At 36.8% G+C, this 19,259-nt stretch overlaps 1 protein-coding gene across 4 annotated transcripts in view; it reads right to left on the bottom strand.

The window, feature by feature from the left end:
• The window catches only part of plekhg5b (pleckstrin homology domain containing, family G (with RhoGef domain) member 5b), a 96,974-nt gene that overhangs the window by 47,175 nt on the left and 30,540 nt on the right, over window positions 1-19,259 (bottom strand). Inside the window, exon 1 of one of the 4 annotated variants that reach the window (XM_065285258.2) lies at window positions 7,554-7,703. The exons of 2 other annotated variants lie outside the window; for them this stretch is intronic. In XM_065285258.2, coding sequence (XP_065141330.1) covers window positions 7,554-7,592 — 39 coding nt within the window. In that variant the 5' untranslated portion in view covers window positions 7,593-7,703. Of the gene's footprint in view, window positions 1-5,333; window positions 5,449-7,553; window positions 7,704-19,259 lie in introns of those variants that run through there. One more of the 4 variants, XM_065285259.2, reaches the window with a different exon arrangement.

Below are 19,259 nucleotides of genomic sequence, written 5' to 3'. Positions count from 1 at the left end.
GCGTCTGGCTCATAAAGTACACTTTAAAAGAAAATAGATTCAAAAAAAATAAAAGGCATTTGCACAGACCAAGGCGGCGATATATTAGCTCCATGCTTTGTTTTCCTTCTATTAAATCGAGGCTAGAAACAGAAAGCCATGTTATTAAAATTTGTCCATATGGTTATTAGTTTACAAGACATGCAACAATTCATGTTTTTATAGTTAAGGAATTATTTTATCCACCCCAAACCTTCTCACGTACTCGCTTATACCTACATCCAAATGTACTGTATGGGCCCATACATTTAAACCTACACAAATTCAAAAAATTTAAATATACTCATTAAAGTGACAACATATCAAGCAATCCTGTTTCTCATACATTCAGAATATCATACTTGCCATGCAATCTATTATTTCTGCAGTATGCAAATATTACAAAGACAAAAAATTACAAAAAAGTGCAGTGTACACTAACGGAAAAACTGTATCCCACAATGCAATGTGCTCAATTTGACCTTCCATGTGACGCAAGAACCATAAGTAATATTAGCCATGATTTCACATATTTTATATTTATTTAATCTTTATTCTCTATCAGATATGCTTTGGATAAAAGTTAATGTCTAAATTAGTTAATGTAACATTTTTACAAACTTGCAAAACTGTGCATTTCCACAGTTTAAATATATTATTCAAATACTATTTGAACTCATGGTAACAATTATTTATATTCTAAAATGTTATAGGACGTGCAGTTACACATGCAGACCGCTAGTTGGCAGTATCCACGCTAGTAAACCCACAGTTAGTGATGGGAGAAACGAAGCTTTTCGAAGCTTCGAATGAATTGAACCAATTGCTTTGAAAATTGATTCAGTTTTTCGAGGCAGTTCGAAACACCACACATGCTGGCGACACCTGCTGGTCAAAAGCAGATCTGTCCAAACATTTGACACTTTTAATAGCACAAAATAATAGCAAGATTTTAATAAAAATGTGTTTAAATTTTTTTTTTTACTTAATTAAGACATAAGTAAAAGTGTATTATGTGTTTTTAGTTTTATTTAGGGCAAACAAATCATTAAAACTAACTCCCCTTTTAATAATGCTAATTTTTTTGAAGGATGAATGTTTTATAAACTTGCATAATAAAACTGACCCGAGTTCATCTAACCTTAGACACCGGCCACAGCCAAAGAAGAAGCGGCTTGGCCAATAAACCCACAAAAGCAGCAGCAACCAGCAGTGATGAAAGTGAATAGACAGCGAATTTTGTTCGCAGTTTGAGTTAAATCACATCTCAACTTGGCCCATCTTTGTACGTCTCAAGCGGAAATGCCTATGAAGAAATGCAACTCAGATTTTTTTACCTGATGGGAGGGGTTCTAGTGGACCAATCACAGCGCTAGCCGTCCGCGTAAAACAGATGCGTTTTTAAAATTTTTGCAAGGTGCGCGTCGCATAACATACGGTGTAGCAACAGCGTAGAACCTATGCACATCGCACAACTATAATTTGTAAGCTGTATCGCATTCGTACATTCATTAGTACAATTGCCCCAGTGACATAAGGTTATAGAGCTGTAAGATTAATCACGCAAATGCACGTTTCTCAATGAATTCATTTTAATGAATTATGGTGAAATCACAGTACATCTAAAAGCCAGAGGGCGCTCTCGTGCAGAAATTCCATTTGTGCCACAAAAGAAGTATCATTACACACTCTATTCCAGAAAATGTCTATAACAATATTTATATCGCTTTTCTTCATATTGTAAGGTATTTTCATGATAATAAAGAATATTTGAATGATTTTGTTTAATGATTGTTGCTTTTTTAAATGCACATCATAAACGACTCAGACTCATGATGATTTTAGCTTGATAAGGACTTCTTACTGACCACAACACCGTAATACACGCACAAGCTGCGCATAAAACACAGAATTGCAGCCTTGCGATTCAGAATCGATTTCAGACAGGTATTTTTAATGGGACACGCGATTAATCTTCATAGCCCTATTAGGTTTTAGGGGTGAAGTTTCATTCTTGCTTTTGTCTAGGGATGCTCCGATCAATTGGCCGCAGATCAGTAACGGCCAATAACGGCATTAAATTATTCGATCGGTACACACTAAATTTGCCGATCTCATGAACCGATCTTTCCGTTTACTTTGTCATCATACGGCTCCTGAATGCGGCTGCAATTAGAGACCATTTTTACGCAGTGCAAGCACTTTTATAATCCGTTGCTCATGTGCGACGTGCAGATTTGGATTTCTCTCTTTGCCTTAACAGAGACATGTGTATTTTCTATAAGGACGTGCTCCGGTCCTAACAGCGCGACACGTCTTCACATCCCCATCAAACAGCGTATACAACACGTATCTAGCGTGGACATTTGCATCCTCATGACGAAAGTTTATTATTTGCATGCGTTTTGAAGTTTTGACAGTTTAAACTTTAATTTTCCTCAGCTGCTATTGCTCACGTACGCACGACACGCGCACACACAGCAGCCTGTCATCACCGCACATGTACAGAGCGATCTCTCTCACAACTTACCGTGGGTTCACACCAGACGCATTAGAGGTGTCAAATTTGCGTTTGTTTGCCACTTGAACATTTTGAGTTTACTCACTTCATTCGTGCATGAAAGCCGAGCGTGAAATACTAGTCATCGAGACATTCACGCATAAATTTGCGCTATGGGAGGGGCTTCTGCGACTCCACTCGCATTCTGTAATCACGTCACTACTAAAGCAAGCTCCTGATTGGATTTACGTGGCGTGTTTTTCAGCCAAAGTTCACATTTTTCAACTTGTGCTTTTCCTGCGGCAACGCTCAACTTGCGCCATTCGCGCAAATTAGACTCACAAATGAGGTGGAATCGTATCTACTGCGCCGCGCTAAGCGCCTCATTCGCACCGCCAGACCTCCAGACGCACGTCAACGCATCTTCACATTGACTTAACATTGAAATCACTCGTGCTTGATGCATCTACCGCAGCTGGTCTAAGCGCACCATTAAAGCTACTGTAACCTAATTCATCTCTTAATGAGATCACTCTCTGCTCTTGACTAAGGAACTGTTATACTTCACACGAATGCGTGTATATTTAATTCATACAGTAAAGACTGTGAAGTGTTTTATTTTCATTACTTTAATTTATTTGATTTTCTATTAAAACAGTAATATAACTTATTACTGTAAGTAATATAACAAAGGCAACATCTGTGGTGTTACTTAATCTAGAAAAAATTTAAACAGTTACAGTCATCAAAGAGCTTGCATATCAGCTTGAAGAATCTCGGCATTGGTATCGGCTGATCACGAAGACAACAAATGGGTATCGGCTCCAAAAATCCTGATTGGAGCATCCCTACTTTTGTAAAAAAAAAATTAAAACAATCATACAATTCATACGAAATTGCAAACTTGTAAAACAGTTACTCAGCCTGATCTCACAGGTTGGGATACTGTTTTACAAGTTTGCAATTTCATATAGTTTGTATGTACTTTACACAACACTGAGTCTTTAGACCAGCCTGCTCTTATTCAAAGAACCGAAGCTACGAAACAACCAAGATACAAGGACCCAGAAAGTATGCAGAGCGAGGCTAGTGACTGATGGGTCACAGTCTTGGGTCAATGGACAACCGGATGTATTAAAATGAAGAAACGCATTACCGCATCAGCGGCACAGATCCATGTATCAAAATACAGTGACCACAGTCGGAATTTAGCCTCTTCGTGCCACGAGACCTCAATGATACAGTGATACATGGTGCGGTTACAGAACTATGACAAACACAAAGACGTTTGACATCACCAAAGTCTTGCTGCATCTTCAACCTTTATGTTGTATGTTTGAGACGGATTTTCAGTGTGCAAAAACTTAAATTTTAGCCTTGTGGATCTTAACCTGATGCAATATTTGAAGCCCCCTACTCACAAATTCTACCGCAACATACATTTGTAATACACGTAGCTTGATTTATTTTGATGCTTGTTTTGCCCAATTATTTTAAGTAAACTTCAAACCACCTTGTAAGATTTTTGAGGCCCTTTTTTGATTGAGCAACACTGCCTAAAAGCATATGGTTTTAAAAGAGTTATATGGGCTACTATGGTGCTTTTGTGCCCCTGGTCATCTTTAATAATCCGTTCATTATAGTTCTTCAAAATAAATCTATTTAATTAAAAAATCTTGTCTAGATGTTACTTAAAAAAGGATCTGCATCTTCTCCAGTCAGACTTGTGAAACTAAAATCACTAAAACAGCAAAGCAGACTTCTGTTTGTTGTGTCACAAGTGAGTCAACCACATCTAACGGAGAATCAGCCGAAAACAGTCTGAACGAGCAGCCCATCCACATGAGCCAATGACAGATGTCTACATAGGGGTGTGGGATTTCCATGCTTACGTACTCGATATGTGAAATACCGATTTGGTTACCGTGGAAACTTTCCTGAGTGACTAATATTGAGAACCTGGGGCTCACTTTCAAATTTGGGCTCCAAGCCCTGGCAGTCACTTTCAATGAAAAACGAAATTTACTTAGGGACTTCCTCACTATCTCTGGGACAAAGTCACAAGGTCTCATATCCTTCAAGTTATTCAATCACAAAAAGTCTGCTTTCAGTTCTTTATTGCCCAATTCGGTTTCCAGTCAGTCACCTTAACAAAGTCAGATGAGTTTTGCAAAACAAATCTTTGTTAAGGGACGTCACACTCTTCAGCATTCCGAATTAAAACCGTTAGTTGTCCGACTGATGGAGGACAAGGCCATCCATGCCGAAACAGCAGAAGAGACTAACTAACTCTTCTTTTCGTAATAAACATTCCAGTCAGTGTGTGTTTCAACATGTAAAACCAACCATGCATGTACACACCCACACCTGGAAAACAGTCATCATTAGGACGACAGGAAGCAGGAATATGGATTTATTACATTACGGTTTTCGAGATGGAATTCTGAATAAACATCAATATGTCAGACGAGACGTATTATGGAAGAAGATAACGGACACATTGCAAATCTTTACCATATATGAAGAACTTTAAACATAATGTCAGCGAAACGTTAGCTAACATAAAACACGAAATTAAACTAGTAAGTAAAATCCGCAGTTCAAAACTAATTGCCAGAACGTCTGTAGAGCAGGAATCACTCTAACACACACAAAACTCTAATCATCAACATTTAATGACATTGAAAACAAAAGTATAAAAAGTAAAATAACCAAGAAGCTTAATATTCAGCATCTGTGTTATAATGAAAAACACATGCAGAGAGGAAGAGAAGTGAATGAAAGCGAGCGTGAGGAACAGAAGCGTTGAACTCACCAGCAGCTGTGCGTATTCAACTCAAACTCTGTCAGGAGCCAGAGACAGACGTCTAAAGTAGTGCTCTCTGACGAATACATAGCTTTAGGGGAGGAATCGAAGAAAGACACGGGAGAGAGTGAGGGAGGGAGAAGGAAGTGAAATTTCTCTTTTGCATTGAATTGAAGTGAGAGGAGAAGAGGATTGTGGGATGGTGCTACAAATGTAAGGCAAACAGGAAGAAAATTTGTGAAAATAAAAAATAAGAGAGTCAAAAGAAAAAGGCAATCGGGCTGTATTTGGGGAATATAAGAAAAACGTCCTGTCATTCACATTTAGATTTAAATATAAATAATTATTTATTTGGCTTAAAGGGACACTCCACGTTTTTGAAAATAGGCTAATTTTCCAGCTCCCCTAGAGTTAAACACTTAATTTTTACTGTTTTGGAATCCATTCAGCTGATCTCCGGGTCTGGCGCTACCACTTTTAGCATAGCTTAGCATAATCCATTGAATCTGATTAGACCATTAGCATCACGCTAAAAAATAACCAAAGAGTTTTGATATTTCGACTTTGTTGCCATACCATGGGTGCAACATGCGCAATGATATTATGCAGCATCCGAAAATAGTCCCCATGGTAACTTTTAATAGGAGGGGACTATTTTCGGGCACTGCATAATATCATTGTGCCTGCTGCAGCCATGTTACGGCAGCAACATCGTTGATTATTACACAAGAATGAGAGTATAGTTCCTTGCCATATCGGCTTGGAAAATCGCACCTTTTATTTTTTCGTCAGTCGTAGTACTCGATGTAACTACAGAAGAGTCAAGTGTTAAATTGGAAAAATATCTAAATAATTTGGTTATTTTTGAGGGCGATGCTAATGGTCTAATCAGATTCAATGGATGATGTTAAGCTATGCTAAAAGTGGTACCGACAGACCCAGAGATCGGCTGAATTTATTCCAAAATGGTTAAAATAAAATATTCAACTCTAGGGACGCTGGAAAATGAGCCTATTTAAAAAAAGTGGAGTGTCCCTTTAAATAAATAGTTCAGAGAAAAATGAAAATTCTGTCATGATTTACTCACCCTCAAGTTATTCTATACCTGTATACATTTCTTTGCTCTGATGAAAACAAATGAAGAAAAAACATTTAATAACCAGCTATATCTGGGACACCATTTACTTCTATAGCATTAGTATTCCATAGAAGTCAATGGTGCCCCAGAACTGCTCGGTTACAAACATTCTTCAAAATATCTTCCTTTGTATTTAGCAGAACAAAGAAATGTATACAAGTTTCAAACAACTCGAAGGCGATTAAATGACATAATTTTTATTTTTTGTTCAAGTATCCCTTTAAATGAAGCCCTTTGTTAGTAACAACTTCGATGTTAGATTATTTTATAATAATAAAGCACCTACCCACCAAAAAATCTCATTACTATAATGTATCAATAGCTAGTCTCATACTGTAGAGTACTTGTATATAAATGCTTCCATATTTAAATTGCATTAATGCAATCTTTTGAGAAAATTAAGAAATATTATGAAATTAATGTCACGTTCAAATACTAATGATGCAAAAGTAATACCATTATAATTTTCATACCACTACTTTAATAATGAACCATGGTTTTACTACAGTTTAACCCCAAAAAACTTACCACATGCAAAAAACTATGGATTTACAAATGGTAATCAATATACACAAAATAAATATGGGTATCAAAAAGCCATGGTTAATTTTTGTTATTATTATTTATAATAATATATATATTCACACTTTAATGATATTTATGTGCTACTCAAAAATCATTTTTTATAAGAAAATGTCATTACTATGGTATGGTATGTCCTAAAAGCATATAATCATACTTTTTTTTAGGTAAATGCAACTTTTTTTAAGTGCACTGTACCAGACCTTGCAATCTCCAAAGAGAAGCTAATTTAGGAGGAAAGATTTTGGAGAAAAAATATCCACCCTGTTCTACCCCCAGTCCAGACCTGCATGTATCAGTCAGAATAACAGGTTTGAACTCTTCCCAGCCACTCATCGTAAGTCATAAAATCCATACAATTCAGTTTGCTCAACACACACAACACGAACGCATCTCAAAGTCACAACCACCAGGTCAAATGGGTGACGCAGAAAATTATACCAGAAATTAAATAAACAAAACAAATAGAAATGTCAACAAAGCCTTGACACACCACAGGAGGACCTCACCTGCAGGACAGTGTCGCATGTGGACCTGCATGTATCCATGTTTCTCCACACCTCTGTGAATCAGACTGCCGTTATCTGACCTCTTTCCAGAGCGATCTATACCCTATTCCTGTAGTCCGTCAGGATTTGATGCACTTTCAATTTAATAACTCCGTAAGCCTCCCTGTGTGTGTGTGTGTGTTTGGTGAAAGGCAGGTATGTTATGAGGTGATAAACGCCTCTATCCCCTGGATAATATCCAAATGTCATTTCCTCAAGCGTGGGTGTTGTTTAGACCCTCAAGCTATACTTGAGAGACTATTTAAATGCTGAAGGTAGGGTGGATGTGTATAGGGGCAATAGATATAATCTCGTCAATATAACACTGGGTTAAAGCTCCATCTATGTTTACACCAGCGCCCCCATCCCCTATATGTACACCGCATGTAAACTATGCTCTCTTATTTCTTTATATCTCTCAGTGATTGTTAAGCTAATGTAGAAGATCATCACTTTTTTGTCAAATGCATCTTATCTGCATCTTATTTTCCTCCTGAAATCTCAGGGTTCACATTTAAGCTTATCTTAATATCAATTCATACGAATTCTATGTTTGGGGAAGAGAGTGAAATGCATCCGATAGTGATAATCATCATCTAAAACGTGTGAAAAACAAAAGCAAAAGGGTCTGCGTTAGGTGCTGAACATCTGCGGATGCATAATTTTCGGATCCGTTTTGAGCGTTGGATCCATAAAATGTATCATCTTGTGAGACTACACCCCATGCGATATGCCGACCAGAAGTGATGTATTCCAGTGTATTCTAATTAAAACCCATGTGTGAGGTGTCATATATGCATAGCTGTGCATTGTTTCAATCATTTTTTTATTCCACTATGGTGAATATTCGTAGATTGAAGGCTCTTGCACTGGAATGAGCTTTGCTCCCATGTTGGCACAGATTTACGAATAAACTGAAATTGCATGAGGACTGCCACTAGGGGGCGAACTCCCGACAATTGGGGGCGAATGTCGTGTACAGTGGAAAGGTGGCAAAAGAAGTAGAGCTGCCCATAGTCTTACTCTGGGTTCACACCAGACGCGTTTGAGGCGTCAAATTTGCGTCTACACCGAGTAGTTGGACGCTTGAACATTTTGGGTGTACTCGCTTCATTCTCATGTCATTGAGACATTCACGCGGAAATTCACATCATGGGAGGGGCTTCTGCGACTCCGCTCGCTTCCTGTAATCACGTCACTAGAGCAAGTTCCTGATTGGTTAACACGGTGTTTTTTCCGCCAAAGTCCAAATTTTGTAACTCACGCGTTTTCCCGCGGCAATGCTCAACTAGGCGCGCAAATGAGCTGGAATCGCATTCTAACGTGCTACGCTAAATACGTCATTTGCGCCGTGAGACCTCCAAACGTGCGTCAACGCGTCTTTACATTGACTTAAAGGATTAGTCCATTTTCTTAAAAGAAAAATCCAGATAATTTACCCACCACCATGTCATCCAAAATGTTGATGTCTTTCTTTGTTCAGTCGAGAAGAAATTATGTTTTTTGAGGAAAACATTGCAGGATTTTTCTCATTTTAATGGACTTTAATAGAGCCCAACATTTAATACTTAACTCAACACTTAAGGTTTTTTTCAACAGAGTTTCAAAGGACTCTAAACGATCCCAAACGAGGCATAAGGGTCTTATCTAACAAAACGATTGTCATTTTTGACAAGAAAAATAACAAATATACACTTTTAAACCACAACCTCTCGTCATGTAGATCCGGTCGTGATGCGCCAGCTGACCCCACGCAATACGTCATGACGTCAAGAGGTCACAGAGCACGAACGCGAAACTCCGCCCCAGTGTTTACAAATGTGGTGAAAGAGGACCGTTCCTACGTTGTTGTATGTCAACTGATACTAATTAATGTCTTTGTGTTATTGTTTACAATGGTCCGCAAATGTGCGTTATATATATATGTAACACGTGACCTCCCTACGTCACTACGCATTTACGTTAGGTCGCGCTGGACCGGACCTACACGAAAAGTTGTGGTTTAAAAGTACATATTTTTTATTTTTCTTGTCAAAAATGACAATCGTATTGCTAGATAAGACCCTTATGCCTCGTTTGGGATTGTTTATAGTCCTTTGAAACTCCGTTGAAAAAAACTGTTAAGTGTTGAGTTAAGTATTAAATGTTGGGCTCTATTAAAGTCCATTAAAATGAGAAAAATCCTGCAATGTTTTCCTCAAAAAACATAATTTCTTCTGGACTGAACAAAGAAAGACATCAACATTTTGGATGACATGGTGGTGAGTAAATTATCTGGATTTTTCTTTTAAGAAAATGGAATATTCCTTTAACATTGAAATCACTCACGCTTGACGCCTCTACAGCGGCTGGTGTGAACGCAGCCCAATTCGCATACTGTGACAGTAAGGTACTCATTGACCATTAAAACAGTAGGTACCATATGGTATGAATACGGATAGTATGAATAAATTCAGACATACTACATCCACATGTTGATACATCACGTGACATACATTGTCACAACAACAAGTCAGTTGTTAACTGGAATGACATTATACAAGCACATTTTAACCACAAGGAACAGCTGTTTAATATATGCATTTGCATTTGAATTAAACCCTGTTACTGATTTTGGAAAAATTTTAATAAAACAATGCATCTCCTGCTTTTATGTTGGATAACTCCTCTCCTGGGGGCTCACGGGATAGCAAAGTATCCATCGAATGAACACTTCGGGATCTTGTTGGCATTAGTAGGTCATCCGGGTACTTTTCGTTTTTGTAATACTATGAATTCGGACATACTACTTGCCTTGCCTTCTGCTTTTCGTCTACTATATAGTATGGAAGTAGGCGGTTTCGGACGCAGCTTCAGTCTTAGCCTGAATCGTCACGCCCACAGACCGTTGGCTAAACGTCTGATGCATATCACTTCAGCAGATGTCGAAGTCGTCCTCTGATTGGTTTAATTATACAAGGGCTACATCCGAAAGCTACGGAGGCAGCATTCCAAGGCATGAAGGCACGTTTGAATACAATGTTTGCTTTACTTCCTGTCTCCTGAGATACCTTCATTGTCCTGTCCCACAATTCTAAGCCTGGGGGACGTGCACGGGAAATGTGATTGGTCGAGTCTGGTCGAGTTTGAATAAATAAAATGGCGGCCAAGAAGCATCTGGAGCACAAATTTATTGTAAATATATATTGCGATCTTTAACAATCCGCCCGGAAACAACACAAAGCCGTCTGATCGAAGAAGAAAGCTTTCATGTTTACATCAGTGACAATACGCTTCATCAAGTTCGAATAAACCATGTATGTTTAAATGTATGCAAGGTATCTTAAAGGACAAGTTCGGTATTTTAGACTTAAAGCCCTGTTTTCAGATTGTTTATGGTCAAATTGAATGGTTTTGACTGAAATTTCGACATTTTCGGCTGCCCTGAGAATTTTTCGCGTGTTTGTGTTTCAGCTCAGACCTCTACAATGGGTTTAATGGTGCACTGGAACAATCCTTCCTAAAATGCATTAAACTTTCGTTTACAAAGACGTGAAACTCACCGAGTGGTCAGGGGTGTTCACTGGTATGCTCACACAAAAATCGCTCCAAAAGACGCATTCCAACAGGTTTTATCGTAGTTTTTACCAACTCCATTGACTGTATTAGACGTCCTGTGAGGTACGGTATTACTCCGTGCCGGGAACTTTGTTTCTATTCTTGCAATTGGCAAAGGCGGATTAGCGCCACCACCTGGGCTGGAGTGTTTATTATTCAAGCTCTAAGCGGAAGAATGTACGGGTGTGAGGCTTTTGGGGAAATAGGTCCACAAGTTAACAACGAATGCTAAAACAGCTGTTGGAAAGCATCTTTTGCAGCGATTTTTGTGTGAGCATATCAGTGAACACCCCTGACCACTCGGTGAGTTTCACGTCTTTGTAAACGAAAGTTTAATGCATTTTAGGAAGGATTGTTCCAGTGCACCATTAAACCCATTGTAGAGGTCTGAGCTGAAACACAAACACGCGAAAATTCTCAGGGCAGCCGAAAATGTCGAAATTTCAGTCAAAACCATTCTATTTCACCATAAACAATCTGAAAACAGGGCTTTAAGTCTAAAATACAGAACTTGTTCTTTAACATGTTTGCTATTGGTGTTATAAACTTTAGAGACGTTTGTGTCATAAATGATAGTTGTTGCACAACGGTCTGTTATCATAGTGACATCTCCAAGCACCTAAACATGACGAGGCACAAAACGAAATGTGATTGGTTGCTATACGTGTCATACTGACTCTTTGGCAGTCCTTGGCCATTCAAAGCTGCCAATGTTCCCAGACCTTTCCGTAGGAATATCTGGCAATTCGAGACTAGGTTGCGCAATATACAGCAAAAGTGCAGATGAGCATATCGCAATAAATTAAAGATTCATTTTCACACTTTAAAAAGTAACGGTCAAAGTTTTGGGTCGATGGTGATAAATAATATAGTATTTGGCACATGATATTTATTTTTTACATTGTTAAAATGTCTGATGTGTTTTATGCAACAGTTAAACATGGCTGTTCACTTTCAGAAGTTATCGTGATGCTTTCTTTTCCTGGAAATATGAAACATATGTTGGTTATTTACGGTGTTTAAACAACCAAAATTGGTCTTAGGGAAAAAAAATCATATTGTATACCAAATGGCGCGTTATTTAGCATATTATCGCATATAAAATTTTACTTCCATCTCGCACAGCCCGAAACAAGAAGACAGGTAAATCTTTCTAAAACCCCAAACAGATGACAGCATAGCTTGAGTTTACAGAGATTTACCCCAGTATAACATAAATCACCACTCCCTCTAACATAATCATCGCTCTACAGAAGAGCTTTGTTTTGTTATTGCATCAGCTTGATAGTTTTATGGATTAGGCGGCCTTGGTGTAAAATTGCAAGAAAATGAAATTACGTTGACAAGAGGTTTGAAATTCAGAAGTTTTTGTTTTTGGATAAACACAAACTCAGTATGAGATATGAGCTAGAGATCTGCTCATCGAATAACACCGCCTTGCAAAATCGGGAATTGCATTTTGATTTTTTTAAGACGGATGTTTACACACATGTGACCCCAGATTTACTCTTGACAAGACCTTACTCAGTCAATATTAGATATCAGGGTTATGTTTTAAAGTTCTTTGCACAGATTACTATCAATGTCTCGCAATGGCTATTAATGAATGCATCCCTAAGCATCTTTTGTAATACTCTTAAAGAATAAGCTTAAATATCAGATAAACATCTTTAGATTCAACAGAAGGTCTAAACTTAAGATACATCTTTTCCTCTGTTTAAAGCAAATGCATTATATCTTAGTGTTTGTGCATTCAAAGTTTGCTGAGGATTTAATCAGGTTGTTTGCTCTCTGGGAATCAAACTTGGTGCAATATTTTATCAGTTGAGCAACAAAGGATTTTACATCATTATGCTTATGTTCTCACCGACCTAAATCACAGCAAGTAGGGATGCTTAACGATTAATCGTGATTAATCGTTAGCAGAATAAAAGTTTTTGTTTACATCACATATGTGTGTGAACTGTGTATAATAACTTTGTATAAATAAATGTACACACATGCATGTATATGTTTTAGAAATGTTTACATGTGTATATACATTTGTATATTTATGAATAATTTATATTATATATAAATATAAATACTTAATATATACATTTTTTTCTTAAAATTATACAAGAATGTGTTCATATTTATATATATATACATATTTATTATACACAGTTTACACACATATGTAATGTAAACAAAAACTTTTATTCTGCTAACGATTAATCGCAATAAAAATTGTTTAGCATCCCTAACAGCGAGTTTTAAAAAAGTTTCTCTTTTGGTTTTTTGAAGAAACCTGATCTAAAGTATTACAGGTCTCTAAACAAAACTGTTCTTTCGTATTCAATGTAAACTGCAGTGAGCTTTACTTAAGTCTACTATAATTAGATTTAAATAAATAAGAGAGAGAATAAACATGTGCATGTTTGGGGAATAGCATCCCTTAGCAGGTCCCTTCTTCAGTTCCCCGCTGTCTGCTTCAATTAAATATAGTCTATATTTATGAAGGCAGACAGCAACAATACAATTACCTGAGGGGATCAGGTGCTCCAGGCGAAACAATCGTGAAGATTTAGCACAAGTGCCTCTATGAAGCTGACATCCGACCATAAAACAGCCGTTCTTGTCAAAATGCAATACAATTACACAGGCCATCTTACATTCACAAAGCCTGGCACACAAGTTGCCTTCCTTTTACTTGGCTCCAATAAATATTAAACATCATTTTTTATTTGCTTATGCATTTAAAAAGCACACACTAAAGGGCCGTGTACACCAAAGCGTTTAAACACGGATGAGTGACTTTATGTACTTTTGTCAATGACGTGACGTTAATTATTTTGTCTGTATTACTTGCATATTCTCTTATTTGATGACCAAGTCTAAAATTTCTGGTTTTATTTCATTTTGAAATAATATTTGGGGGATAATTGCAAAAATGTCAATGTAGTGTAACCGTTCTGTCAATTGGTGCAACTTATATTTTTTAAAAATGAAAATATAAATATATTCATAAAAAAAATGTGGAATTAAATATAATCATGTAGTTTAGTGTAATATGATTTACATCATTTGTCAAAGATTATTTAGAAAACGGATCTGTTTTCAGCATATTTCAGGACAAATATTACAAAAGCGCATTAAAATTTACATATAGAAATAACGAATTAAATTATATATTTATTTTTATTTTTTGCTGATTATGCTTACATGCCATCAAGGTGGATAAAATATTTAATATTTCTCCTTCTTTGGCGCAATTGGCGGTTACACCATTTGACATTTTCAGGTCCATTCAGTCTTAACTTTCATAAAAATGGTGCAAATGTCAATTTTTATTGCATAAAATTAACATAAATAGTACACTATGTGCATTGAAATAAACCTGATGCATGCTTTTAAAACAAGTTTTTTTTTCCTCAACTTGCCAAACCATTTTTGTCACTGACCCCCTTAAGTAGTTGTAACGGGCCGGCATTCGTCAAACTTTTATGACCCCCTCCCCCACCCGGTGACAGTTGCTATCTGACAGGTCGTTTTTATGACCCTTTGACAGGGGGGCGGGACCATCAATCAAAATCTGGACAAGCTGTCAACTTTAGACAGAAAGTATTTAATGGTTTTATTGCCGGTCATTTAGAGTGATTGTTTTTCCTGAGTGTGTTTTATGTCAAGCGTATGGTGTCATGTTTAATGACGGCTCGTGTTTCGACATTTTGCTGTTTATTGACATTTGATGTCAGATCTCAACCATCCTCCCTCCTTTGCTCGCCCCGTGCGCTTCTCAATACTGACTTTCACACCGCGGGTGTGTTGTTGAAGCTAAAGTTTTGCAACAGCATAAGTTTATTTAAAGGCAATCACTAATCATATATATATATATATATTAGATGTACCTGGCTATGCTTAAAGCCGATGTTTTCTATCGAGCTATAGTTTCTGATCAGACACAAAGTCTGAACTAAATAAAATTTTAAACGGTTCACGAAGTCCGGGAATCTTTTCATGACATGGTCTACAGTTTAGCGCGTATTAAAGATCCAGCGGTGTCTGACAAAGCGACGGGTGAATGTTCATATCTGTCATTTAAAATAAAGTTAATAAATGTAATTCTGTCCACTATGGCAAAATAGGAATTTATTTTAGATTTAGGGGAATCTTTAACCATGTCTCTGATTAAAACTTTTGATTGTAACATCACAAGTTATTTAATTAAATATTCCGTATACGGGTATAGTTAAGCAATGATCTGAGCCATAACCTTCGGAGCCGGCAATACTATAATCTTTAGACGAAAGTCTAAACTAAATACAATTTTAAACGGTTCATGAGGTCCGTGAATCTTTTCATGACCTGCTCTATAGTTTCACGCATATTAAAGATCCGTAGGTGCATGACAAAGCGCCGGGTGAACGGTCATATCTGCCATTTTAAAATAAAGTTAATAAATGTAATTCTGTCCACTATGGCAAAATAGGAGTTTATTTAAGATTTAGGGGAATCTTCAACCAAGTCTCTGATTAAGACATGTGTATACGTGCACCGATGGTGACAGAAAACTTATATCTGACGTTAATAAACTTTTAAATGTTTTTAAGACGTATTCAACCCATTTTGGGGTTTTATTTTTAATTAAAGGCTTCTTAAAACATGTGTGAATATGTGTATATTATACAAAGAGTCTTATATTGTCTGCTCTGACAAAAATAAAGTATTTTTTAGATTTAGGGGAATTGACTGCGTGTGTCTTATAAATACAAATTGATAATACGTTTGTTTTGTAAAGAGACTTCTTTAAAGTCACGCAAGAATAAAATATTTTAGTTGTAACTGGTTAAACTTAAAGCTGTTATTATCTATTTAACTATAAGCTGTATTTTTCTGATAAGACACAAAGTTTTTGATGATGAACTTATGACCGTGTGTGATAGATATTTCACAGCAGGGTCGGTTTGTAATCTAGGTAGAGTCTTTTAAAACTCTAATGGTAAAATGTAATATGGACACTCTGTCAAAAATAAAGCATTTGTTTGTAACAAATTATTTAATGAAATATTCAGCAGTGGTATAGCGATGAACAGTGCCAAAACCACCGGGGACACCAATAACACATTCTTTAGACTAAAGGTTATTTATTTTAAACTAAATAAAAGTTTAATCTTTTCAGACATAGTATTCTGATCACACCATTAGATCGCGCTCCGGCGTTTACAATAGAGAACATAAGCGGATGAGTGTTCATATCCACCGTTAAGAAACTTTTAAACGATTAAAAACACTTTCATATCATTTTCTGAGTTTGTTTTAAATTAATGACATCTTAAAATCAACTGTGAATATGTGTTTATTACACAATAAATTGTAATTCTGTCCGCTCCGGTATAATAGGGGTTTTATTTTAGATTTGGGACTTTCTTTAACCAAGTCTCTGATTAAAACATGTGAATGCGTGTACCAACGTTGCCAGAAAACGTACGCTGATGCGCTCATATATCTGGCGTTAAGAGCCTTTTAAACGTTTTAAGACATTTCACACTCTATTCTGAGTTTAATTCATTAATGTCATCTAATATCCAAGTGTGTACATGTCTATTTACGATAAATGTAACACGGTAAACATTGTCAAAATAAAAGGGTTCTTGAACATATTATTCCAGTGGGTGTTTCTTGTTTTGCGAGTGTTCGACATATTTATTGATGTGGAAAAAGTTTGTTGTTTGGACGAACAGTTTCAGTCTCTCTCTCTCTTTCTCTCTCTCTCTCTCTCTATCACCAGTCCGCTATCAACCAGCAGACAACCCCCCAGATGTCTGGACAGAGGGAGTGTTGGTAAAATAAAAGAAACTCAGCCCCCATTGACAAAAAGTAATAGGTTTATTTAGATTTCAGGCTTCATTACTCAGATACAGATTAAAGCATGTTATTTCTTATTCGTAATTTAAAGAAACTTAGAAGTTTTAAGACATTTCATCACACATCCTATGATGACATAAACCCTTGTGTTAGCCCTTAGAGGCCACGAAACGGGTGCAAATATTATTTATCAACGTTTGATGTTGTTATAAACCAGGTTGTCACATACGTGACAACAATCATTGCTTTAAAGACAAAACATTTAACAAATTTGACATTTTGTTAAACATGGTTGTGTGCGTCCACAAACACAACATCAGTTAGGACATGGTTCTACATAATATTAAAATCACGGGCTTACGTTAAATAGGTAAACCTTAATTTTTACTAAATAAAATAAAAATAAACTATTTTAACATATTATCTGATATTAGGTTAGGTTTAAGATGAATTAGTGTCTATAGCTTTACGAATTACATCGTAAAACCCCCCAGAGGATATGGTATGTGTGTGTGTGTGTGCGCGTGTATGTGTGCAATGGATGTTATCACGTGGTGCGGACCGAACGACCAACGCTGCGGGGGTTGTGAAGCGAAGAATGAGTACATATGAGAAGTTTTTCCTTCTGAACACAGAACCTTTACCAAAAACGTATCCCCGGATTAACACATCACAGAACAATTTGAACAACCGTGTCGGATTCGTACACACCAGAGGTCTGTTTTATGTTTTGCAGAAACTGTGGAAACTTTTGATGCTGCCAAGGTGTCCGAATTCGCAAACAAACTATCAAACGCAACGCGGCGGAAACAGTGGACACGAGCCTTTTGTTGCTGAGAAGGCGATTGAACTCAGAAACAAACAAGCAAGCAAAGTTGTCTACGAAACTACAGATTCTTGAAAAAGATGTCACAAAGATCATTCGAACGACTACGCAATGGCCAGATGGGGTATGTGTACGGGACCGACCTTTTTAAAGATATGCTTAAAAAGAACTACAAGCGCGAGATGTCCAATCTACTATGTACTGTGATATACAAAGAGGCCAATGTGTGCATGCCTCCAAACTATTGCGAATCTAAAGCCGGTCGTGTAACCAGACTCAAGGAAAAACAGATGGTGTGAAAATTATAGATGGAACTCTTTTAATAACATGGTACAGACAGTTGTACAGGCCCAAGAGGAACCCCGTGTGATTATTAGAAAGGCCCTAGAGATATTTTATGAATGTGACGAGGCCGAGTTCTACATCATCAATATCATACTTATGTCGGCCTTTGTAATTGACGTATGCACTGATATCCTTGTAAAGAAACGAGAAATTAATGTGTGTGAAATCATAGAAAATGCCGTAGATTTCATGTTTGAAAAGGGTCTTGGATCATGCATGCACTATCTATGGTATCTAGATAATATCATAACGGTTAATGATGACTAAAAAACCAAACCTGTGAGCCAATGGTATATTTTACGCAAGTTTTACAGTTGTTTTTTAGTTTTCCAAAAATTTCATTCTGTTTTATTTTTACTCAACATTATGATGGCAAGCCATGTCCGTCAACAAATGTATACATTAACAAAAACTACGTTCTAGTAGTTTCAATGTATGGTAACTGGTGGTTTTTCATCATTGATTTTGTATACTGCTTATGTTTTTGTATGTTTTGCTGTACCGGTTTCATAAAAACAAAATATACAAGGATTTTTTTTTGGTCTTAATGTCTGTGTTGTTACCATTAGAACATTTAGACATCTTGTTCAGACAACGTGTGCCATTGCTCATTCTTCATATGTTTTTGCAAATCCACACAGAGAAATGTGAAAGATTAATAGAAATTACATGTGGCTACATCACATGTTTTTTCAGAGGCGTAAAAATAAAAGTCAACAGTGTTAGTATGGGAATCTAAAACAGCACATGCACGATATGATCCTAATTTTGTTACCTGACGTCTGTCACATAGTCAAAGATCATCTACTTCATGTCTCTACGAATCCTGACAGAGTTTTAGTTTCATATACACAACACATCAAATGTAAACCACGGTAAACTAAATACATTTGACAGCCAAGATCTCTAATTTTCATCATCAAACATCACTCACTTTTAAGGTACCGAAAGGTTTTTGTTTAATTTAGTTTAACTCAACACTGAAATTTTAGTTTAAGCACACAGAAATGCACAGATTTTACGTTTTCAGTATTCATGTGTACATCACATGG

This window comes from Paramisgurnus dabryanus, chromosome 21 (genome assembly GCF_030506205.2).
Source record: "Paramisgurnus dabryanus chromosome 21, PD_genome_1.1, whole genome shotgun sequence".
NCBI classification, from domain to species: domain Eukaryota; kingdom Metazoa; phylum Chordata; class Actinopteri; order Cypriniformes; family Cobitidae; genus Paramisgurnus; species Paramisgurnus dabryanus.
Note: the sequence above shows the minus strand (reverse complement) of the source record. Positions and strands in the feature narration are given on the sequence as shown.